General features: G+C 36.2%; 1 protein-coding gene across 4 annotated transcripts; it reads right to left on the bottom strand.

Annotated features, from left to right (window-relative positions):
- Window positions 1-7,283: 7,283 nt before the first annotated feature.
- On the bottom strand, window positions 7,284-25,912 carry LOC138336199 (alpha-taxilin-like). 4 transcript variants are annotated; one of them, XM_069285576.1, is made up of 13 exons: window positions 25,754-25,912; window positions 19,741-20,236; window positions 18,077-18,472; window positions 17,550-17,689; window positions 15,181-15,291; window positions 13,418-13,483; window positions 12,558-12,686; window positions 12,067-12,186; window positions 10,323-10,376; window positions 9,817-9,909; window positions 9,058-9,153; window positions 8,434-8,554; window positions 7,284-7,884 (listed from the first exon to the last, which is right to left on the bottom strand). In XM_069285576.1, exons 1-13 carry the CDS (start codon window positions 25,793-25,795, stop codon window positions 7,547-7,549), a joined length of 2,202 nt encoding a protein of 733 aa, XP_069141677.1. In that variant the 5' UTR covers window positions 25,796-25,912; the 3' UTR covers window positions 7,284-7,546. The 4 variants fall into 4 exon arrangements, with proteins under 4 accessions (XP_069141677.1, XP_069141694.1, XP_069141668.1 ...); XM_069285593.1 differs by lacking the exon at window positions 25,754-25,912 and adding an exon at window positions 22,125-22,309 and having other exon boundaries at window positions 18,077-18,337; XM_069285567.1 differs by lacking the exon at window positions 25,754-25,912 and adding an exon at window positions 22,125-22,308.
- Between the last annotated feature and the right edge of the window lie 1,537 nt (window positions 25,913-27,449).

Raw genomic sequence — 27,449 nt, 5'->3', positions numbered from 1 at the left:
TGACATACCTGTTGGATAAAATACCTGTGGTATCCCACAGGTAACCAGAGCCATGCTCGATCAAAATATTTACACAGACCACATTAGTTGTGGGTAATGTCCGGGACTGGGTCTGTATTTACATCTCTGCAATCAATAACATCTTTAAATTGTTCGAATTTGACCTTGACCCGCATTTCCTTGTTGCCGAGTGACTGGTCCCACCCACGTATTGTAGATTGGAGCAGCTAAGTTAATTTGTTATCATTACCTACCACACCGATAATATACTGAATAACTTTCACTGACCTGATTTATTTCCCTTCAAAGTCTGTAGGGTCGCCTCTAATCAAGTTCACAATGCAAAGGTAATTGAAAGGAAACGTAACTTAGCGCTGGGTCCCACATATACAGGAGAAATAGAACTTTACTATTATGTTGTCTCGATAATTTTCGGACGTTTTAGGGTTCTAAATCACAATTCGATGAACATAAATAAGCCTGCTGTTCTCGATACAAACTAAATGGTAAGTGTCGTTGAAATGGTCAACAATTGTTATTACAAACAACATACTACAGTACATAGTAAGGTGTCGTCATTTCAACGTCAATCCTATATCAAAACCGATATGCAATCGCCATCATTTAAGGTTCCAAGAAACACGGTAGAGAACCACACCGACCCAAAGTAGAGAACCAAATCGACCTAAAGTAGAGAACCAAACCGCCCAAAAGTAGAGAACCAACCCGACCCAAAGTAGAGAACCAAACCGACCCAAGGTAGAGAACCAACCCGACCCAAAGTAGAGAACCAAACTGACCCAAAGTAGAGAACCAAACCGACCCAAAGTAGAGAACCAAATCGAGCATAAGTAGAGAATCAAACAGACCCAAAGTAGAGATCCAAACCGACCCAAAGTAGAGAATCAAACAGACCCAAAGCAGAAAACCAAACAAACCCGAAGTAGAGAACCAAACCGACTCAAAATAGAGAACCAAACCTACCGAAAATAGAGAACCAAACTGACCCAAGGTAGAGAACCAACCCGACCCAAAGTAGTGAATCAAACCGACCCTAAGTAGAGAACCAAACTGACCCAAAGTAGAGAACCAAACCGACCCAAAGTAGAGATCCAAACCGACCCAAAGTAGAGAATCAAACAGACCCAAAGCAGAAAACCAAACAGACCCGAAGTAGAGAACCAAACCGACTCAAAATAGAGAACCAAACCTAAACCAAAGTAGAGAACCAAACTGACCCAAGGTAGAGAACCAACCCGACCCAAAGTAGAGAACCAAACCTACCCAAAGTAGAGAACCCACCCGACCCAATGTAGAGAATCAAACCGACCCAAAGTAGAGAACCAAATCAACCCAAGTAGAGAACCAAACTGACCCAAGGTAGAGAACCAAACCGACCCAAAGTAGAGAACCAAATCGACTCAAAGTAGAGAACCAAATCGACCCAAGGTAGAGAACCAACCCAACCCAAAGTAGAGACCCCAACCAACCCAAAGTAGATAACCAAACCGACCCAAAGTAGAGAATCAAACCGACCCAAAGTAGAGAACCAAAGAGGACCCAAAGTAGAGAACCAATCTGACCCAAAGTAGAGAACCAAACCGATTCAAAGTAGAGATCCAAACCGACCCAAAGTAGAGAACCAAACCGACCCAAAGTAGAGAACCAAATCGACCATAAGTAGAGATCCAAACAGACCCAAAGTAGAAAACCATTCCGACCCAAAGAAGAGAACCAAACCGACCCAAAGTAGAGAACCAAACTGACCCAAAGTAGAGAGCCAAACTGACCCAAAGTAGAGAACCAAACCGACCCAAAGTAGAGAACCAAACTGACCCAAAGTAGAGAACAAAACTGACCCAAAGTAGAGAATCAAACAGACCCAAAGTAGAGAACCAAACTGACCCAAAGTAGAGAACCGAACTGACCCAAAGTAGAGAACCAAACTGACCCAAAGTAGAGAACCAAACCGACCCAATGTAGAGAATCAAACTGACCCAAAGTAGAAAACCAATCGACCCAATGTAGAGAATCAAACTGACCCAATGTAGAGAACCAAACTGACTCAAAGTAGAGAACCAATCCGACCCAATGTAGAGAATCAAACTGACCCAAAGTAGAAAACCAATCGACCATAAGTAGAGAACCAAACAGACCCAAAGTAGAGAACCAACCCGACTCAAAGTAGAGAACCAAATCGACCCAAGGTAGAGAACCAACCCAACCCAAAGTAGAGACCCCAACCAACCCAAAGTAGATAACCAAACCGACCCAAAGTAGAGAATCAAACCGACCCAAAGTAGAGAACCAAAGAGACCCAAAGTTGAGAACCAATCTGACCCAAAGTAGAGAACCAAACCGATTCAAAGTAGAGAATCAAACCGACCCAAAGTAGAGAACCAAACCGACCGAAAGTAGAGAATCAAACCGACCCAAAGAAGAGAACCAAATCGATTAAAAGTAGAGAACCAAACCGACCCAAAGTATAGAACCAACCCGACCCAAAGTAGAGAACCAAATCGACCATAAGTAGAGAATCAAACCGACCCAAAGTAGAGAATCAAACCGACCCAAGGTAGAGAACCAACCCGACCCAAAGTAGAAAACCAATCGACCATAAGTAGAGAACCAAACAGACCCAAAGTAGAGAACCAAACCGACCCAAAGTAGAGAACCAAACCGACCCAAGGTAGAGAACCAACCCGACCCAAAGTAGAGAACCAAACCGACCCAAAGTAGAGAACCAAACCGACCCAAAGTAGAGAACCAAACCGACCCAAAGTAGAGAACCAAACCGACCCAAAGTAGAGAACCAAACCGACCCAAAGTAGAGAACCAAACCGACCCAAATCAGAAATGTCAGATTGCTGACCCGGATATCATTGATATTATTATTAACCCCACCTGAGTATTGTCTGTTTAATAAATGAGTATTGTCTGTTTAATAAATGTTACACATTGAAAAATGCAATAAATAGTTAAATGAATTAAAAGAGAAACCTCTCATTTTATGACAACACACGTACATTTTCACATGGCTCCAACTTCCGTGTAGAGTTAATAATAAACATTCGGAACCAGGAAAAGATAAACCGGAAACGAGGTCGAAATCCGGTAAATTGTGACATCGGATTTGGCATATATCCATTTAAGTTATCAAAACATTAATATATATATTATATATATATGTGGAAGTAAATGCGGAAGGATTGCATTAAATTAATAAGAAATATTTTGTAACGAAATTAATAAGGTATTTGCAAATGTCCACCCTAGCAATGTTAGTCCCAAATCTAAGGTCACCATCCAAACAAAAGAGTTGTCAAGAGCACGAGAGCGTCAATGTTGTTGATTTTTAATCGAACCATTCTTCAATATACAATCTCAAAGGACTATGTCACAATGGTTAGGTTAGGATATGGAGGATGGACCCACTACCTATCACTGTTTCTCATTTCCATTGGTTAAAACTGAATGTAAGAAATGCTAAGTGTATGTAGGCCAGGGAAGGCTCTTTTGATGGATAACTTTGGCGGATTATCTACTTTTTTGTTTCCCCTAGAGTTACCGTCTCTAAATAAAAACAAGTGAATTGTCTGTAACTCAGACACGGTCGTCCTTCATCCAATCCGAGCTGTGGTGCAGCTCAAAACTCCTAGCCAAGGTTTGTAACAATATCCAACGGTAAGCTATTATTTTGAGTTACATAACAATGTGTCGATGGTGTGAATCCGGTATGTTCAGATCGAGCTGGGTTTGCATAATGGTATGACGACACTCATCGATTATCATTTCTCAATGCTGGTAACCTTAAATCGAAAAACAAATTATCGTGTTAAAAACGCTTTAAAATCATCAAAATACATTATAAAACTCATCTCAGCCATTCCAAATCGTAATATTTTTTCTCGGGGGAGACACCCCCCCCCCCCCCCCGGACTCCCCAAACAACAAAATCTCGCGCCTTCGGTGCTCACAAATTCATCAAATACTTCGTAAAACTCATCTCTGCCATTCTAAATAATAAAAATTTTCCCGTGGAGACCCTCGGATCCCCCAAACACCAAAATCTCGCGCCTTCGGCGCTCTCAAAATCATCAAAACTCATCGTAATACTCATCTCAGTCATTCTAAAATCGTAATTTTTCCAGGGGATACCCCGGACCCCGCCCTAAAAACCCCGAAAAAACTCGCACGCTAATTTGCGTATTCATTAATTTCCTGTTAACGACGCCACTGTCTATAGATGTGTACAAGGATTATATGTAATGATATATGAAAAAAAATATATCAAGTATCTCCTGTGGGGGCGGGGCGCGCAAAGGGAGAAGGGGGGGGGGGGGGGTGTTACGAAATGTTGAGGACCTTTGCCCCCCCCCCCCCCCCCCCCCCCCGCCCCATTGCGTTTCACCTTCCTACGCCACTGCCACCTTCTAAAGTCGAGGACCCCAACGATTCTGGAAAAGTAAATTTCCATAGTTACCTGGAGATCTACGAAAGCCGATTGAGGTAAATTTGACGTTATTACGAGAAACTTTGACGTTATCATGCGAAACTTTGACGTTATTACCCGAAACTTTGTCGTTATTACGTAAAACTATCGCATTATAATGCGAAACTTTAACGTCATTACGTGAAACTATCGCGTTTTTACGTGAAACTTTGACGTTATTAGGTGAAACGAAACTTTGTCGGTATAATGCGAAACTTTGACGTTATTACGCAAAACTATCGCGTTATTATGCGAAACTTTGTTGTTATAATGCGAAACTTTGACGTTATTATGTGAAACTGTCGCGTTATTATGCGAAACTTTGTCGTTATTATGCGAAACCATCGTATTACGCGAAACCTTGACGTTGTTACGGGAAACGTTGGCGTTATTATGTGAGAAATATTATGTATGCATTGTGCGAGCCCTCAAAAGCCACATTCTAAACCGGAAGCTACATTCAATATGATTGTTGTCAGATCTGTATTTCCGTCTCTTGACACATCTTCAGTACTTATCTACTTTAATTTATCTGGGCCCTACTCTCAATTTTCAAATACACATAATGACGATTAGAATTCAAAGTTTTAGAGATGAAAAATTATGTCATCTTTGCCTTTTAATTATATTACATTTGAGGAAAAAGATAAATTCGACTTTTTGAATTGCATGGATACTATTAAAAGGGATATCTATTACACAATCATTAAACGAAGTGATAAGCTATATGAATAATACTAAGCATACATGCAGTGTCTATGTTGTTGTCTAGTTTATTGATGACTAATATTCTCCTGTTAATTCTTATTTGAATTTTATATTATCGCCGATATTGGTATGATGTCCAATAATCTAGCTTTTATCAAGTAAATGGTGCAGGCCCCGATTTCTCGAAACAAAAGTACAGAGTTAAGTCAAAACTTAAGTTTTTCTCCTTATGTAACTTATATGAAAACTTTAGACTTAAGTCAGTTTAGGACTTAAGTTTGTTTCGAGAAATCGGGGCCAGGTATCCGTTCTATATACTTTTATTTTATGAATTCATATCAATTTCAATTTCAATTCATTTATTTGCATTTTTGCATCCACAAACAAGTATCGGTAGCAAATTAAATAGATAACATATCGTACTTTCATATGAAAAAATAATGTAAAAGTTTCGCGATATAAGGCCATATTTTCACGCAAGAACGCGATAGCTTCGCGTAATAACGCCATAGTTTCACGTATGAACGCGATAGTTTCATTAGACAGACATGCGTGGCGTTTAATGAAAAGTAGAATCGACCTTATATACACTGTATTTATTAAATCTACACACATTTTAGATAAACATGCCTATATTTAGAGCATTTGACATTATGCGAGAAACCATTTACATCCAAGCCATGCAGACATTTATTCCGTAAACAGCAATCACTACAGACACAATTGTGTCATGCATGTAAATTCGTCCTTAATCGAGACACTGGATTTCAGTCCCGAAATGTCAGACATGTCAATTTCCAGGAATCGATTTCATCCCACACTACATATTAACATGTTGACGCGCGCGATAGGACGTCAATTTCAGAAAATAGTCGTCCAACATCGATTTCCAGCCGCATAAACAGAAACTGTCCCCAACGGTTATAATTCGAATATCACTTCTCGAACTCCTTGTACAAGAATTTAGGTCATGGAAGATGAGAGATCGTGTCATATTTGATTCATTAAACTTTCCCTTCACGTTGCCCTTCGTGTTCTTACACATGCAAAATGGTCAAAATTGACGAGTGAAATTGTATAAGAAGGGTTAGCGCCTATCCTAGTCCGCTAAAGCTGTCCATATTTTTAGGCTTTTTAATTTGTTTGCTATGTATAAGGCAAAAGGCAACAAAAAAAAAGAAACAAAAAACATTAAGAAGCCTTATATTAAGGGCAGAATTAGCGGACTACGCCTATCCACACTGATATGGACGCAGCACTTGAGAAAGTAAGCTACAAATGTTACAGTAAAAAGATGAGTGGTGGGATTTAGGCGCGGCAGACAGCCGATGACGTCAGTTTACTGTTGCGACTCCAAAGTGGTCAATGTTAAAAGTCCATGATATTGTCATGAGTGAAAGACGAGTTACAGAATGATATATAGACAGCAATGGTGGTGTTTCCCAGGAAAGAGTATATTCCTTTCCGACAATGACAAAGCTGTCAGACCATTGGATATTAAGAATTCTGACAGTTGCTCAGAAACACAACAGACGCACCTCCAAACGTTCTTCGGAGCTTTGATACTATGGGTGATACAGGGGTCCATAATTATGTCACAACAGCCAGTCAAACAGCAGTCAAAACAATGGACTACCCTAGTTTACCCCATCAGCTGGGAAACCTTCAATTCTCTAAAGGGACAAACGACAAATGCCAAATGTCACAATGCATCCTTTTTGAGGAAAATAATATATTGTAAAAACAGCGTTTTCCCAACAAGACAAAGTTCCTGTTCACAATCTGCAATGAATATGGCTGTCATTAACATGAAACTTAGACTAAACATTCACCTGATCACCACTTCCTGTTTCCAAACCCGAGACTCTAAAAGGTCTAATACATGTAAAAAGTGTCATTGTCAGAGTGGTATGACTAAAGACACATCTTCCCTATCTAAACCAGCAATCGACAAATAATACATCTATATAGCAATTATATTTTCCATTTACCAAATCATAATTGCTAAAGGTTTGCTTTTTCTGACTTTATTATAGCTTATTGTTAATTGTGTTTGGGTTTATTAAAGATATAAAATAGTAAGAATGTTTTGACAAAAATCATTTTATTTTTTCAAGCATAAAATGATCTATACAAACAAATGCCACAAATGTTGACATCAGAAATGTGAAACAGTTTGTTTTAGATAAACAATTAATTTTTATCACATTGTTCAATGTATAATACATTTTCCTTCATAAAAAATGCAACGCTCTTAATCGAAAATTTACACATTTCTTATGACTGATGAAACATTGGAAGAAAAGCAAGAAATATAAATAAGATTTTTTCTCTGGTACATCTGGGCTATGTTGCTATTGGCTGCTGATCTTCTGGACTCTCCTGTTTTTCTTGCTCCTCATTGGTTGATTCTGACTCGACCGGTTGTTTTGATTGGCTGAGATCTGTTTGTTCCTCAGATGATTCATCGGTGTCTCCGGACTGGCCTGTGGAGGAGGATTCGCCCTGATCACAGTCTGATGAGTTTGTCGGTGAGTCTGGACTATCTTTCTCCCCGTCTCCGCTGTCCTTGGGTGGCGAGGAGGATTCTGATGCCTGTTTTAAGGAGGCGGAATGAAGTTGTGTCTGAATCTGTTTCTCTACCCCCTGACTGGCTGCCAATGTTTCTTCAAATTTGGAAGGATCTGTAATTAGAACAGTAATGAGCAAGTTTTGGAGCATTTTAACAGCAAACATGTATAGACTGCTAGTCTAGTTGATATTAGTTTTTTGCCATTAAATACATGTGTTCTAGCAAACAGTTCTCAATATTTTTCTTTGCTAAATACCAATCAAAAGATACAATAATTAGGTCTTTTATCAGAATACTAGAGCAATCTTCCAACTGAAAACAGTTCCTGATCAACTAGCTAATATCTCAACTCCCCTAAAGGCTTACAGAAAGATCTGTCAGTTCAGTATCAACACTTTACACACCTCATTTCTTGTCCTTTAACACATTATTAGAAGAAACAACTGTGACATTTGTAGCAGCATTTGTCTATTATTCTAACAGTATGATGAAAAATAAGTTTTCTGAAAGCTTTCCCCTTTAAAGAAATCATCATATCAAGGCTTTCAGAATGTTGTTAATTCTGATACTTCTAATAATAAATATTTCTGGACTAACTTGTACTTACATGGAATACCAAAACTTTCCCTTTACAGAACACATTAGACTAAGCCATTCTTACCGAGTGAGGATGCTTCTAGCACCTTCCTTCCAAGGCGTTCTGCTTGCATGGCTCGACACAACGATTCAAGTTTCTTTATTTTGCCCATCAGGAGAGGCTTTTCTCTGTCATAAAGTGTTTTCTAAAAAAAAAAAAAAAAAAATTTCAATCAATATTCCATTTTGATGAAAAATATGTTGTATTGATAATTCTAATATGAATATATAAAAACTAAAGCTCATATATGATGCTTTGAAAAAAGTAACAATTTCCATTCTCATAACATGACATAGAAAAAAAAGTGTTTTGTTCTGTTAAACTATACCAGTAATTCTTGCATCAATATAGGGATTGGATTTCGTTTTTATGTTAACCATGCTTGTATGGAGCAATTCCTCTAAGAATACATTCTATGGGGCGCTAACCCATGCTTGTATGGAGCAATTCCTCTAAGAATACATTCTATGGGGCGCGTTAGCCCAACATGAGCAATGTTATATTCTCATTTCTCAATCCAATTTATGAGACAAAAATAGTAAAACATGTAAAGCAATCATATACACTCTTAAACATTCAACTAAAGAAAATGTACATTATTTTAATTTGCACATAGGAACGGACTGGGACCTAAGAAATTAAAGTTACCTCTTCTGCCATTTCTATTAATGCTTTGTTAGAGTTCTCCCACTTCTGTTTCCACTGAGCACCGTCTTTCTCCAATTTCTTTATTCTCTTTGTCATCTGAGTAAAAGTAGAAATCAACATTTTATCACTGAATGTGCTAAGGGAGGTCACTCCCACAGTTTATTTTCCATGCTTTTTTTTAACACTTCAATAGTTACCTCCCTTATCAAATAAGTTTCACATCCATCACCAGAAAAACTCCATGGGAATCAAAACAAACTAAACATGTACACTACAGGTACAAAACGTTTTGTTCTAGGTTTCCAGAGTCAGCGACCATTATTTGAATACCATACAGTCTTTGAAATATCATTCAAAAAGTAAAAAGAAAATAAACATCCAAACTATCAAGAACTGAGTGGCTAGAGGAATGACATTTAATTGTCCTCTTGTGGTGAAACTCCAATGCTTTAAAAAACTGTTCCAAAAGTGAAAATTAAATTTGGTATGTTGTTGTAACAGTTACAGAGATTGATAAAGCACATCTACAGTGAATAAATCTAAAAAAAACTGGTAATTATTTTATTCCTTTTGACGCCTTGCGTAACTTAAAAATGACATCCCCCCCTCTTTTTTTTTTGACTTGACTGGTATTGAGATACACATTTTTAAACTTTTGACTTTGGTACTCGTGACAGCACTTCTTGTAAGACTGTCTGCTTTTTAAATAAGTAATTCAGCACATATTCATCATTTCTAATTAGCATAAGTTAAACTTACTTTGTCCATTTCCGTCTTAAACTTCTGGAACATTTCGTTACTTTTATTGATGGTGGTTTGGAACTCTTCATAACGCTCCTTATACATGGCAAGCTGGTGGGAGAAGTAAGGAATACATTTCCATAAGGTGGGGAGAACAAATACACTGATAAACACTACAAATATACCAGTCAAGCTGGTGGGAGAAGTAAGGAATACATTTTCATAAGGTGGGGAGAACAAATACACTGATAAACACTACAAATATACCAGTATTGTGAACGTGGTTCCGAGTGTATCCCATCCATATATAAAGTACACTGCCTTTTTTTCTCATTCTTAATCTAAATTGAATAGCTTTCAAGCAGAAATTACAAAATATATTTTACATCAATATCATACTTAATTACTTAAAAAAGATTAACTGCTTTATTTCAAAAGATGTAAAGAAGACTACATATTAGCACCATCCAATACCACTGACAGATTCAGCGGTGATCATGAGTTGTAAACAAAATTTGACCTACTTGTGCTTCTAACAAAGTGGCTTTCTTCTGTCCCTCTGTAGCTTGTATCACTAACTGTATAGGAAAGCAAAGCCTGTTAATTTGTATACATTTTTTTTTTTTGGATTACATGATTACACTTTACAATTTCAATATATGTTTAGTTGATAGAAAGAAATAGTTTCAATCAAAAATATTTAATGTGAATAGTCGGGCACAGGAAGGCTAAAGTCAGTAAAAACGGTGTTCATATATTCAGTATAATTTCTTATAATAGAAAAATAAAATTTCCCGTAAAAAATCCCCCTGCATGCGAAGAAATTAAATTATATTATAGGGATCCTAAAACATCCTCCCGGGACCCGGCTGACTATGCTAGTGTTGACGTCTCACAGCAACCTCACTTTTAAAGAGTTAGGCGATTTTTTTTGCACTGTGCAAATTAAATTTACACTGGGCTTTCCCATAATTTCATTAGTATAAACAGGATATTGTCAGTAGACACTAACCGTCGTTTTGATATGTAAGGACTTTTGGAAGGCCAATGAACGCATTTAGACTAGTTTTCTTTGCCTGACCATTCACTTTAACATTAAGTGCAATTTCAGAAGAAGTTAGTGTTTAGTATATCAGAGATCAGCTGTTCTGTTACAGTGACAATTAAAACAGAAACTAGGAGTAAGCATTTTAATAACATTTTGGCAGTGAAATATAAGGTTTTATGGTGAAAATTTTTTGTGATATATATATTTTCACTCTCTTTTGACCAATCGGAACACAACATTTACAGTGAAAATATCGTTTTGATTGTTGTGTTATAAGTTTGTGCACAAAAATGATGTCATATATTTGTGTAGAAATATGATGCTATGCTCACAAAAATATGATGTAATAATTGCAGGGGCAAATAACTCTGCAAAATACAATGGCGGAATAACCTTTGGCGGAACTAGTAGTGATGGTCTTTTGTAAATGGAAATGAAAAAACTAATGTAATAAATAGAAAATTCCTTGTTTCTTGATTAATACCACTGATATTTTATCTCATGTGGTAGAAACTTTAATAATTTTCACTCGTGCTTCGCACTTGTGAAAAATATCAAAATTTCCACCTCACTCGATGAAATATTACTGGTATTCATCAAGAAACAAGGAACCATCATTTATGTGTTACCTTTACCAATTTACATGTAATGTAAGTCCTTTTGACAAAATATAAACAGGGCAAAAAGATGTATGAAATGATAGTACATTCAAATAAACTTTACAAAAAATAAGATTTAAAAACTAAATTCTCAAAATCATTCAAAACCCTTAAGTTTTCATTTCAAAAACACTTGAACCTTGACAAATATTTTCGTCCACCTTAGTCTATTGTGTTCTGATGGATTTAAAGAGTAACTTGACTAAGCTCTAGCACAACTCAAATTGATTAACACAAATTCTCAAAACTCTGTTTCTTTGTACGCATGTTTTGGGTAACATAGGCAAATTTCAGTTCAATATGATTGGAAAATGTGGACTTAAAACACCAGTTCTCAGAATTTGTTATCAAAATCTACGTAAATGTGTTTTGAATGATGCAAAAAGTAACAAGAGTACCTGGACAAAGTTTGAGAGTTTAGACTCTTATAAAGATGTCAAAAGTGGACTTTTATATTTTGGAATAGCCCTTGGTATATTCCATCCCTCTTACAAAGGTAATTTTGGAATAGCCCTTATACACAGAACACACACACAGAAGTAAATGAGGAATGATACACACCAGTTCTTTCTCTTTCTTATTTCTTTCTTGTTCCTCTTTGAGTATAGCATTTGACTGGGCAAGCTTGGCATCTGCTAACTTCTGTTCAAGTTCACGGTGCTGCATGACCTTTTCCACTTGCTACAGACAATAAAAGATAGATCATTACAAGACATTTATGCATTTAAATTTAAATTCATACCTATATGTGTACGTTCAAGAATATCTAAAATCAGAGTGGTTGATGGCAGATATATAAAAATGATTTGGCCCAAAATTTTGTCTGTGACAAAGGAAACTTCAGGGATATTTCTACAACTTGGGAATATTAGGTTGTTTTCTTTGTTAAAAATTGGAATAATTTCCAGTTATAATGAAGCATCTTATGAACCAGAAAAGGTCCTGAGCACTTAAATATGTCCTAATACTCTGAATAAAAAAAATATCACATATAACAAACAGTAAATAGATTTTTTGGTTTTGTTAGGGTTTTTTTCTTCTCAAAAACACACCTTTTCTCGTAACTCGTATTGCTCGATAAACTTTTTGAGTTTAGCTGCCAGTTCTTGATTTTCCTCGCGTAACTTTTGGTTGCGTTCATGGTGGTCGGTCATTTGTTGTTGAATCTCTACGATGGTTGTCTGTAGTGAAACAATCACAACATAAAGGCAATGTTACCCTTACAATTGATAATGTCCTCCCCCTAATATACTGTTAGTCTAGTAATTTAAGCTCATTATTTTATTACCTCGTGTTCAACAAAGTAATGTTGAGTTGTAATCTTTCCATAGTAGCTGGTGGCTAATTAACTGTCAACAATATACAATGAATATCACTTTGTGTTCAGTTATCTTATCTTCCAAATGAATCATAATTCATAAATGGCTCTGATACAGGAGAACAGCTTATCTACATTGTTCAATATCTAACAACTATGTTCCTTTCACATTTTCTTAAACCAGATATGGTATTAAACATTATCAGGATAATTTTTTTGTGTATCTTTTTTATTTTTAGAAACAACAAATTGTACATAATCATTTTGAAATACATATTATACATTATTCATCTCATTCTTTCATCACCGATTTCAATCTCCTTGGTTTGTGCTACTAGTATGTAATCATTCATATGACCCATTCATCTTCAATTTCAGTTTTGCCTCTAGCACAAGCATTACTATTGAAGAGCCATCATGAAATGGTGAATGTACAAGAGGAAAGTCGCTTACTTTTATTTTATATATGTATATATAAATTAAGTATGACATCATAATTACTCTCTTTCATTCAAACATTCACACTTCTCAGGATAACTTTTACGTTGTGATATATTTTATGTTTTAATGATTTGCTCTAACATATGACAGTACCTGAAACTTATTGGAGATTTCTTTTCTTTTTTCATCTTCTTCTCTAGCTCGTTGTAGACTTTCTTGCTGTAAGTGAAAAATAAATCTTTTGATGCATTATCATCCATAATACCTGAACTTAACAGGATGCTCTTGTTTTGTACAAACTACAGTAAAACCCCTATAACTCAAAAAGCAGGGGACCAGGTCAATAGTTCGAGGAATACAGGGTATTCAACTCATCCGAGGTTGGTCACGATCGACAGTCAAAATGTCCAATCTCCAACTATGACAAACAATGCACGGCAATGACATTTTAATTTAATTACCCTATCTTTCAGCATTTTGGATTTCTTTATTGAAGTGTTTTATTGATAGCTATATCAAGTTGAGAGATATATGTATAACATAAATTTAACGCTTGAAAAAGCTAACAAGAAAGCCCTAAATCAAAATGTCATTCACAGCAGAGTAAGCGATCGTCATCTAGGTCAATGTACAATTCATATTGGTCAACAAGGAGTACATTTTCTATTATTTAATTATCACAAATCATTTAAAACATTTACAAAATACATACTCACAATAAAGTTATTAGCCAGCATATTTACGGACATAGATGTCTATTTAGTAAAAGTGTAACGTTAGGTTACATGTGTTTACTAGTAAAGTTGCAAAATACAATTTGTTTGGAAAAGATACGGAACGCACTGATAAAATGTGCTGTGCATATCGTTAGATATCGTTTACATCTTTCGATAAATAACATTGTGTTAGCCTGTTGAATGAAACCAACAAAGAAATTACAAAAATAAACCTTTATTAGGTGGATGTCAGCGATATCTTCTGCCTCTTTTGTCATTTCACAATGCGTACTTTATATTTTCGTATTTACAGCGAAGATTATTGCGAGAGAAACATCAATAACTTAATGCCATTTCTGAAACGTTCAAATAAAGTAGCATCAAACAACAACTTGCGATCGTTTATGTTGGTAATAATGACACCGTTAATCCCTTAATTACCTTTAGAAATTATCTATGTCGGTTGGTGCGGTCAGGTGTGACACAGGTAAAAAAATCTCAAGGGCCGAACACTTGTTCGACGAATACATGGGTAAATACTATGTATTTGATGAAACAGGAAAATATTTCTGTTCGAGGAATAAGGGGTATTCGACGAATAACTGTTCGAGCTATCCGGGGTTTTGTTACATTGATTATATAGGGACACGGTCTGGACCGTACGACCAGTCTGACGAATAGGGGTATTCGAGGAATCGGGGTTCGAGTTCAAGTTAGAGAGTTTATACTGTACATTACATATATATATATATATTGTTAACTTAAACAACATTTATTAACAATTCAACAACGTATGATGCATACTCGGGGATATACATTGCAATACACTTGAGTTCAGTGACTAATAACACTACCCTCATCAGCTATACAGGGAGACTGAGGAATACAAATTACAGCTAGTAGGGGTTATATATTGTCTTTTTGTTTAAAAGGAGACATACAGGGCCGAAGATTATCAAATGGATCTATATGTATCCTGTCACATATAATGTGACAACCAGGAAATCGGAAATCAACAGATAGTAAGATATGAGGATATAATGAGGATTTGAAAAAAATTTCAAGATTTGAAGGAGGGATTCACTTTTTTATTCCTTTAGTATACTGGTACTGTGTAACCACCATCTATATATATACCTATCCAAACAACTGGGTTGTGTTTCTGAAGGGTTAGCTATTCTATTTTTTTAGTATACCTACCCGAATGACCTGGTTGTGTTTCTGAAGCTCACGACACAGACTCTCCAGTTTACTCTTGGCCATCACAGCCTTTGTGTGTTCTGACTGCAGCTGGTCCTTCTCACGGCTCACCTGAGCAATAAATCATAATGTCTTAATCAACGACTCACCTGAACGATAAATCATAATGTCTTAATCAAAAGCACACCTGAACGATAAATCATAATGTCTTAATCAACGGCTCACCTGAACGATAAATCATAATGTCTTAATCAACAGCACACTTGAACGATAAATCATAATGTCTTAATCAACAGCACACCTGAATGATAAATCATAATGTCTTAATCAACAGCACACCTGAACAATAAATCATAATGTCTTCATCAATAATGGTACAATGAATAATTTGTAAAAATCATTTTACAGAACTACATATCCCTCAAAAGAGCTTACAATAATTTGGCATTTTACAACCTTTTTCTCCATTCCCTTGGGAGCATAGTCAGAGCTGCCATTTCGGCACTTAAACCTTACTCTTTTAATATACCGGTACTCATTCAAAGCTGAATCAATAGAATTATACCATGTAAGACAATGATACTACTTAATGCCTGTATCAAATTTCCAAGCTTGATCAATAGGCATGCTTTCCCCTATACCATTGAACTGTCAAGTCATGTATTATTTACCATGAACAATCATTTATTTTACTTACCAAAGATAATTTCTGCTTGCTTTAACATACCACAGACAATATCCAGGTATTGAACTTTCCAGAGACATTTTGTGAATGTTTTTGCGAGTGTTTTAACTTACAACAGGCAATTTTTGTGAACGAACATTTATATTTTTTCCACAGACAATTTGCGAGTGATCTAATTTACCACAGACAATTTGCGAGTGATTTGACTTACCACAGACAATTTGTGAGTGATTTGACTTACCACAGACAATTTGTGAGTGATTTGACTTACCACAGACAATTTGTGAGTGATTTGACTTACCACAGACAATTTGTGAGTGGTTTGACTTACCAGACAATTTGTGAGTGATTTGACTTACTACAGACAATTTGTGAGTGATTTGACTTACTACAGACAATTTGTGAGTGATTTGACTTACTACAGACAATTTGTGAGTGATTTGACTTACCACAGACAATTTGTGAGTGATTTGACTTACCACAGACAATTTGTGAGTGATTTGACTTACCACAGACAATTTGTGAGTTATCTAACTTCCCACAGATAATTTGTGAGTGATCTGACTTACCACAGACAATTTGTGAGTGATTTGACTTACCACTTACCAAAGACAATTTGTGAGTGATTTGACTTACCAGACAATTTGTGAGTGATCTAACTTACCACAGACAATTTGCGAGTGATTTGACTTACCACATACAATTTGTGAGTGATCTAACTTACCACAGACAATTTGTGAGTGATCAGACTTACCACAGACAATTTGTGAGTGATCAAACTTCCCACAGACAATTTGTGAGTGATCTGACTTACCACAGACAATTTGTGAGTGATTTGACTTACCACAGACAATTTGTGAGTGATTTGACTTACCACAGACAATTTGTGAGTGATTTGACTTACCACAGACAATTTGTGAGTGATTTGACTTACCACAGGCAATTTGTGAGTGATTTGACTTACCACAGACAATTTGCGAGTGATCTAACATACCACAGACAATTTGCGAGTGGTTTGACTTACCACAGACAATTTGTGAGTGATCTAACTTACCACAGACAATTTGCGAGTGATCAGACTTACCACAGACAATTTGTGAGTGATCTAACTTACCACAGACAATTTGCGAGTGATTTGACTTACCACAGACAATTTGTGAGTGATCTAACTTACCACAGACAATTTGCGAGTGATTTGACTTACCACAGACAATTTGCGAGTGATCTAACTTACCACAGACAATTTGCGAGTGATTTGACTTACCACAGACAATTTGTGAGTGATCTAACTTACCACAGACAATTTGTGAGTGATCTGACTTACCACAGACAATTTGTGAGTGATTTGACTTACCACAGACAATTTGTGAGTGATTTGACTTACCACAGACAATTTGTGAGTGATTTGACTTACCACAGACAATTTGTGAGTGATCTGACTTACCACAGACAATTTGTGAGTGATTTGACTTACCACAGACAATTTGTGAGTGATTTGACTTACCACAGACAATTTGAGAGTGATCTAACTTACCACAGACAATTTGTGAGTGATCAGACTTACCACAGACAATTTGTGAACGATATGACTTACCACGGACAATTTGTGAACGATATTACTTTCCACGGACAATTTTCAAGTGATTTGACTTACCACGGACAATTTGTGAACGATATGACTTACCACAGACAATTTGCGAGTGTTCTGTTTGTTGCTGGTTTGGAGTACTCTGTGTTCCTCATGTAGGTCGGCATACTTTTTACACAGGGCAGCAAGTTTCTCCTCAGTGGTGTGAAGGCTGCTCAAGGCTCGAAGGATGTGGTCTTAACATCAAACACAATAAATATAAATCATATTGATAAAAAATGATGGTTTTACATAAAGTGAAGCATAAAGGGTAGTATTTAAGCAACAAATCCAATCTTAACATCAAATTAAGCAGGTCATATTGTTAAGAGAAATTGCTTGTTTATTTGAAACATATGATAGTGAAACTAGACATTTCCTGTCAAAGTAATTGTTGGATTCATTATCTTTAAACTCAGTGTTAGGAACAGTTGCTATGTCTTCATGTTTGATCTAATTTCAGACGTTAAAATGAAATAAAGTTGTTGAAGTTCGTATGATTTGAAATAAGTGATATAAGCATCCATAAATGCTACTAAAATGAATAACTGCAATTCAATGTTTGATCTTTTAACTGTACATACCAATGGTTTTGTCTTCTTTCTTCTTGCTCTTTTTTTCTTCCTTTGTTTTGTCTTTCTTAGCCTTTGGATCATCTGTCTTGATATCTGTGTCTTTAGGTTTATCATCGACAGGTTCCAGGTCAACTCCGTTCAGACTTTCGGCGAAGGCAGCTTCCAGGGCATCAGATTCCAGGCTGGCATGTAGGGAACCATTGGTGTTCTGGAAATCCACTTCATCCTGACTTACCTCCCTTTGATCGTCAGAAGGGGCCTGTAATTGTTCTACAAGAGAGGATATGGAAGAGGGGTCAAAGTTGGCAGGGTCAAAGTTGAGTGTATCCTCAATGTCTTGACCTTCACCCACAAGAGAGAGATCATCTAGGCCAGATGGAAGTTGTACTCCCGAAGTTTTATTTTCTGAAGAAAGAAAAATGACTTTGTTGCAGATTTGGATCGTTTGCTTATGGCTTTAAACCACAACTCATGCTGCATGCACAAATCTAGAACCACCATTACTTCTGAGCTCATATTGTTCCATACAGTTATCTTGTTAAAATTGTAAACTTTTCTTACACTTGGCAATACAATTACATACATGGTGATATCCTATCTAAATTGTTGAGGTTAACATTGATTCTTTTTCCATTACTAAATAAAGGTATATTAAATAGAAGCATATTCTTTTTGTGATACAGCAAATACAGATTTAATGAAATTGATACTAAATATCAGAAAGATATATTTACAAACTATTTCATTAAATGGATAACCAACAACTTTACATGCTTAAATTGTAGAGTAAGGCAAAGCAACCAAGCAATACAGCATCTACGGTAATTCCTATACATATAGTTTACTGTTTGATATGACCTGTGCATGCAGATAGAGTATATGGTTGTGAGACTTAATAAACAGGCACTGGCCTAGTGTACTCGGGTGTCGGGTAGAATCTCACAAATGATCTTGTGAAAGCTGAAGGAAAGATGCAAACATACTATACATATCTGATAAGCGGTTATTTCCCTATAAAAGCTATTCCCCTTTTCTCTTTCCTCATTTCTTGTAACACATCTGTACCACTCATTAGTAAGGCATTTTAGTTGTATAAGAAACTTCGCATGCAAGAAATATAAGTTTTATACTAAATGAAGATTTGCATATATAATGATTTTTATGGTAAAATATAAGGATTTTAAATAGTAAATTATACTGTAATGGATTATGCTCTGAAATCGAATGGCTTATGATCGGCTGGGTGTTTATATTGAGAAAGGAACAATAGCATTCCACAGCTTCCACTGGTTGCCACACTCCGAATCAGTTCTCAAGGTCTGGAAATGACATCTCAATTATCCCCGCCTCCATCTTTGAGTTTGGATTTTAACAAAGTCAAATGCCCCTCTATCTTTGTAATATACAAAGAACAAAAATATGAGTTGTAACAAAGTTAGGTGCACCTTCATCTGTGTATTATTTGAGTTTGATTTCAAAAATATAACAAAGGTTTATGGCCTGAAGTGCCTGAAGTTAAATTTCTATTTACTACCACTGATGGTAACACATAAACTATCACAACACGGCCCACCAGTCTACATGTGCATTTTTAGGTATATAATATCACCCGATCAACTGTACAAACAAAGCAGATCAACACTCCATGCCATCCAACCAAACAAATTACTCACCGACAGCTTCCATTTTGGATGGCGGTTTTGGTTGTTCTGATGATTCTTGATCTTGTGCTGTACTTGAGGTGATAGTTTCCTCTACCACTTCTTCTTTGAGGACAGATTCTGTCAATTCCTCGTTTGAGGCGTTAGAGTATTGGACTTCTGGTTCAGTTACGGTTGGGACAACTTCCCTGTGACTTTCACATACAGTCGGTAATGTTTCCACACAGTCGAGATTGGACACAGTTTGTAGAACTTCCTGGGTGTCCTCTTGTGCTTGTTCTGGAACATGAAATAATTCACTTAACTCGGTCAGTTCTTCACTGGAGATTTCCGAAATGGTATCAGTATTGTGGCGAGGTTGTTTGTGCACAAAACACTTGGGCGAGTCGACAGAACTTCCTTCTGCTGGTGAACTTGATACCGTTGGCTGGTTTGTCTGAACTTGTTCGGAGCTGGTCGCTGTTTGAGTGGTTCCTTCAGCGGCAGCTTCTTCACCTGGTTCAATAGTCTGTAAAGACATAAGTTGGGATGCTACTTAATGCTCATCTTACAGAAAGGACATGAGAGAGATATATACATACATGTATATTAATAAATGATTTTCCATTGTAGAAAAAGGACAGACAAAGATATACATACATGTACATTAATCAATGATTTTCCATTGTAGAAAAAGGACAGACAAAGATATACATACATGTACATTAATCAATGATTTTCCATTGTAGAAAAGGACAGAGAGAGATATACTTACATGTACATTAATCAATGATTTTCCATTGTAGAAAAGGACAGAGAGAGATATACTTACATGTACATTAATCAATGATTTTCCTTTGTAAAAAAAAACAATGATAATGATGTGTGATTTGTGTACACACAAAAAAAATAAATCAAAAGGCAAAAAGAAAAGTTACACAATGCATAACAGTACCAGTAATCTTAATTTTGCAACAATCGGTTTTCTGCATGTTATCCATCAGTTTGTAACTAACAGCTGGATTACAGAATTACAGTGTTCCATTATATTTGCTAGCCAAGGATTCAAAAGGAAGTGACGTAAGTCCTAGGCTTAAGTCAGGTTGTTAAGCTGTGTGTTCATGTAAACTGTAATCTCTACTGACTAGATGTGGTTTATCTGATGTAACGACCTAATGACAGTAAAGGTCATCTAAGTTTTTAACTCTAGGAACAAAAAAAATATCCTGGAAAGGGTATATTTTATGTTTTTTCCCCGATGATGTCTTTTATTTATATGATACACTAGTACATACAGATTCAGTGTATCTTTGTAAGAAATTCTTTCCTTTAAACAATGGCAAGCTATCAAGATAATCAACAAATCTTAGTTCTTAATGTCTCTTAGAAAGCAATAACTTTGATTCAGAAGCTATCAATTTCTAATCTATATGTCAAAGAGGAAATGATCAGAGAGCTACAGTGGATTTAAAACATAAGGTATATCTTGGCACACTGCTTCTGTGAGTGTACCACCTAGGAATATCCTTGGCAACGCACCAAAACGTGGGCCCCAGTTTTATCATCAACTTCACTCCCATTAATCAGCTGATTGAAATGAACAACATGTCTGTCAGATTCTCAGCAAAAATAAACTTGTTTTCCACTTCAGACCACATGATTCTCACCGAATTATTCCTAAACAAAATTTCAGTTATGTCAAAAACTTGTGCTCCATTCTAATAGGCCTCTTATAAATTTAAGATCACAGACATTTTTAACAGCTGGTAATTCTGTGCATTTCAATTAATATCTTTTCAAATTTTACCACAAATAGATTTGGTTTTGTTTTTACTTTGGGGATAAAATCATATGGCACACAAATCCAGCATTGGTACAGATATCATATATGTTTTACTTCATTGGAACACTGTACATACTCCAAAACTTTCATGCATGGATACAATTGAATTATTATCAAAATCATATTTCTATAGATCCCTTATTAGTAAAAAGTGTTCATATTGATAATACCTTAATTAGATAAGAATACTTGGTCTATGATTTTGAAACAAATATTTCTCCCGAATTCCGGAAATCCATAGAAAACATATTAGTGATAATGAAATTGACAAGTTTGTAAGAAAATATTCATATTCAACATTTAAAGCACCTGGGGATTAATACTTAAAGAGCATTTTTGTTTCAGATTGCATTGCTCAATATGTGCAAGCTCACTTAATAATGTACAATGTAATTCCATATTGTAGAGATAAGAAAACCCTGTTACTAATTATACATGTGGTTAGCCACTGGAAGTGGCAGAACTTGAGACAGAAGGTCTGACATATATACATGTAAGGCCTGTATCCCATGGACAAACTCTGACAAAGTATGAATCTCCAGAATCATTGACATCCCTATGGCTGTGGACAAACCTTTAGGTTAGTCAGGTCCTGCTGTTTCTCCTGGTCCTTCCTGCAACCTCTTACGCAATCATTAAAACACTGTAAAATTGTCCTTAATCGTGAATTCAGGGCCATTGATGCTATGTCACACACATAATCACTTTACTGGTCCCCTCCCCCATATCCATCTAACCACATCCCAGAATGTACACACATTGTACCATGCATGGGGGCTCACACAGGATTTACATGACAAGCCCTCAGAATAAGCATACCAGCTACTGGTAGTCTTCTGCATATATGGTATCTAATTTACCAATCTTAATTTCTTTTTGAGTAATCCTCCAATTAAATATCAATGCTAACCAATTTTATAGCTTAGCATGCATAAGAGGATATGTTATCTTGAAGATATGATATCTTTGTAGTTATAAGAAGACAGCTGGGTACACCTATATATAGGAGGCCCTCAGAGGGGACTGTGCATGCCAACATTTTTGCAGTAGCTGGAGATGGAGGACCTAGTGTATTATTATCTGTACTTTCATCACTGTCAGTAGGGTGCTGACAGATCCAGCCTCTGCTGCTATTTACTTTTGTTATATATAGGGCCTGATCTACCTAACTAGGAGCCCTACTGGGGAGCTGACAAACAACACCTTAATATCCATCATAATACCATATAGTCTGAATCAAGTGGAACCACATACACCTTTACAATATCGTAGTACAAATCTATGTTTGGTAAATTGGATTCCTCTTGGCCTACTATGAGGTTAGTCAGCTAAAACTAAAATTGATAGTGATAATAGCATTCTTTTTGTTTCAATTATTTTTTGTGTGATTTCCACCCTTCCTCAACTAGAAACATTTTTTTTCACATGCAATGATATCATTCAATACGCAGAATTTCTGAATTACATATAGTTTAAATTTATGTGCAAGCCACTGTGTGAGCAATTACCTGCGAAGGAAGAATTACATGTCAGGGAAACCAGATGTACATAGTACAGGTTTACTGCATGAGCAGCTGTGTTAAAAAAGAGGGAATTAGGTAATGTTAATAGACCCCTGAAGTCTGGGATACAGTATATAATATAGACAGTATCTATATAACACCTATAGACCTCAGGTATACACAGACAGTATCTATATAACACCAATACACCCCAGGTATACAGACAGTATCTATATAACACCAATAGACCTCAGGTATACACAGACAGTATCTATATAACACCAATACACCCCAGGTATACAGACAGTATCTATATAACACCAATAGACCCCAGGTATAGACAGTATCTATATAACACCAATTCACAATAGTCACCAGGTATACACAGACAGTATCTGTATAACACCAATAGACCCCAGGTATACAGACAGTATCTATATAACACCAATAGACAATAGTCCCAGGTATACACAGACAGTATCTGTATAACACCAATAGACCCCAGGTATACACAGACAGTATCTGTATAACACCAATAGACCCCAGGTATACACAGACAGTATCTGTATAACACCAATAGACCCCAGGTATACACAGACAGTATCTGTATAACACCAATAGACCCCAGGTATACACAGACAGTATCTGTATAACACCAATAGACCCCAGTTATACACAGACAGTATCTGTATAACACCAATAGACCCCAGGTATACACAGACAGTATCTGTATAACACCAATACACCCCAGGTATACACAGACAGTATCTGTATAAAACCAATACACCCCAGGTATACACAGACAGTATCTGTATAAAACCAATACACCCCAGGTATACACAGACAGTATCTGTATAAAACCAATACACCCAGGTATACACAGACAGTATCTGTATAACACCAATAGACCCCAGTATACACAGACAGTATATATCTGTATAACACCAATAGACCCCAGGTATACACAGACAGTATCTGTATAACACCAATACACCCCAGGTATACACAGACAGTATCTGTATAACACCAATAGACCCAAGGTTTACACAGACAGTATCTGTATAACACCAATAGACCCCAGGTATACACAGACAGTATCTGTATAACACATAACCCCAGGTATACACAGACAGTATCTGTATAACACCAATAGACCCCAGGTATACACAGACAGTATCTGTATAACACCAATAGACCCCAGGTATACACAGACAGTATCTGTATAACACCAATAGACCCCAGGTATACACAGACAGTATCTGTATAACACCAATACACCCCAGGTATACACAGACAGTATCTGTATAATACCAATACACCCCAGGTATACACAGACAGTATCTGTATAAAACCAATACACCCCAGGTATACACAGACAGTATCTGTATAACACCAATAGACCCCAGTATACACAGACAGTATATATCTGTATAACACCAATAGACCCCAGGTATACACAGACAGTATCTGTATAACACCAATACACCCCAGGTATACACAGACAGTATCTGTATAACACCAATAGACCCCAGGTTTACACAGACAGTATCTATATAACACCAATTATTTCATTAATAGACCCCTAATTATAAACAGACAGGATCTGAATGAGACTGTTTACAAACCTGATGTATATTACATGAACATTTCCTATGAGATCCTGCACATGATGGCGAATGCCAGGTGTAGAATTCTGTACAACAACGAGGCGGACAAGTTTTTGTAGCATGCATGAGGCATAAAATGTAAGGAAATGCATGTAGTGGTAAACAAGGAAGCCACAAATACAAGTACAGTATACAATATCCCTTTTAGATACCTGCTGGTATGTTAATTAATTTCTCCAACATCAAGAGGCCCAGAGGGCATGCATCATTCACCAGGAAATTGCAATATTGTATGGCAAAATACTTAATTTCCAAGATAATAAGCAGAATCTATTTCTAAGACATTGCTTCTGGTTAATGGAGGCAAAAAAAATTAGAATAACAAATCATAAATTTAGTCAGATTGAGCTACATTCATCTGAACAAAATCAAGTACATGTAGTATTTATATGGTTTTCCTGGAAATAGTCTATCTGCTATTTTTTTCCTGGTTTTTTTTTTATGAACAGACATTTCAACCAAAACCACCAACTCATTTGATTTCTATATTCACTTTTTCTGTTAAGTCAAATATTAAAATATATATAGCAATCCAATATGAAGGGTCGTTACTATAGAACGAGTCATTCACATGTAAAACTGATCTCTGAAAAACATCCTAAGAGTACGAATTTATCAAGATTCGGTTAAATTAATGTACCAGCTAGTACATAATGTAGGACCACTACAGTGCTATTTACCAAGTATTTCTTTTTTACATACCCCGGTAGTATGACGTGTAATAAATGCTAGTTTGTTGATCTTTTTCATTATATTGTACTCATATGACTGTATTAATGGCATCATGGCAGCACGAATGGTGAAATTAATGAAATCTTGTGAACAGTCTAAAATAGAAAATTCTATTATTGGTTCAAGATGTGCAAAGTTATCAGTTATTTTTAGCTACAGAAAAATTGCTATTAGGCTATAGGGTTACTGCTTCTACCTTCTAATCAAACAGATGGGTTGTCCCTAAATAAACTGAAAACGAAAAAGTATAATCAGGATTGCAACATGACTAGATATAAATACATGCAAAGTTATACACCTACTTCTCCACAACTGTTCCAGATCACAGTGGCAGCATTTCCCATTTTTGTCCATGCCAGTCATTGCTTTCGACAGCACCTAGGCAACCATGCCGATACCCTGGGACACGTGTATTACACACAACAAGTACCAAGTCACTTACAATGGTGTCCAATGGTATTGTACTAGACTAGCACCAGTATTTACAAGACTCAGGCACACCTAGATGTGATGTTAATAAAACTACACATAGTAAACACAGAAAAACAGGCACAAAGTCTGTGTAGATTAGTATCAAGTCCATGTAGTCTATCCAACAGTCATTCTCTGGGTTACATTTTCTCTTGGTTTGGAACGTGTGGAACTTCACTTTCCTTTGATGCGTAATACAGTTAATGTAGTTGAAATTATGAAATTATCACATTTACAGCTCACCTGTAGAAGCTGAAGACAATAACTTCAGGATTTTGTCAAAGAATTGCAAACTAAGTTAACTATTAAGGCAATTATAGTGAACAATATAAATATATCTGAAATACACGTATTTTCAATTTTCCTGTTCAAATAAGTATGTACCTAGTAAAATTAGTTCTCTACCAAAGTTTAGCAGACTGTGAAATATCCCAAGCCAACTTAGAATGACAGAGATTATAAATCTGACGTAGAATCATTCCTCTCCACTCATGGTCCACCATTATATGGCAAAGGTTCATTAGGAGGCCAGGCTATAAACGCCAACAATCCCATGTGTGATTTATTTACTATCATGGAGAGGATGGGCACTTAACAAAAGTCATGTTATTAAATAAAGAGGAGTATATTGGGTAAGAGGATCCAGAGATCTAGAGAGGGGTATATGGTAACCAGCTACCAGATGGGGCGGGGGAGGATACACAGGGGAAGCTAGCTGATCAGGGGAGGATAGATACACAGGGGAAGCTGATCAGGGGAGGATACACAGGGGAAGCTGATCATGGGAGGATACACAAGGGAAGATGATCTGTATTGTACATGTGTGGTGCTAATCACAGCATACACAGATGACTTCATCCCAGACTGTTGTTTACAGTGGTGAGGAGGGGGTCTGTCTATGTTCTATAAGACTATTACGACAAATTCACACAAACTGTCTCCATTAGTACTATATTACTTACGTCTCCAACAGTACTATATTACGTAAGTTGGATATCATCATTGATACTTAAAGTGATATCTGTCCTATCTCACATAGACCAATTTAACATCGTCAGAATAAAGACAACAAACCAATATATAAAATTATAAATCTTGTCAATTATGAACGTACAACATGGAGGATTATTGTAAAATCAATTCAAAGATGAATAACTGGATGCTTCAACTAAATTTTGCTTGAAAATAATAAATAGAAGGTTTTGGGTTTATGCATTTCATTGGTGGCATTTTGTATTTCACTTTTTGTAGTACCATATCAGTATTCATCATCCTGCTGTGCAGTGTGCAGACCTTGTCAGACAACAGATCTCCATTGATCTGTGAAAACAATATATATAAAGTGATGATTTAAAGAAGAAATATTGAAAAGAATACTAGTTAAATCTTTTAACAATTTGTTTTCTACAAATTAACTAGAAAACAAATTAACTAAGAAGAGCATGTACATGGAAAGTAAAAGAATACAAAAGTGATTTTATATATAGACCTATCTAAAATTTTCATTATTACATTATGTATCTGCAT

This window comes from Argopecten irradians, chromosome 1, assembly GCF_041381155.1.
Source record: "Argopecten irradians isolate NY chromosome 1, Ai_NY, whole genome shotgun sequence".
NCBI classification, from domain to species: Eukaryota; Metazoa; Mollusca; class Bivalvia; order Pectinida; family Pectinidae; genus Argopecten; species Argopecten irradians.
This window is presented reverse-complemented; position numbering and strand designations above follow the sequence as displayed.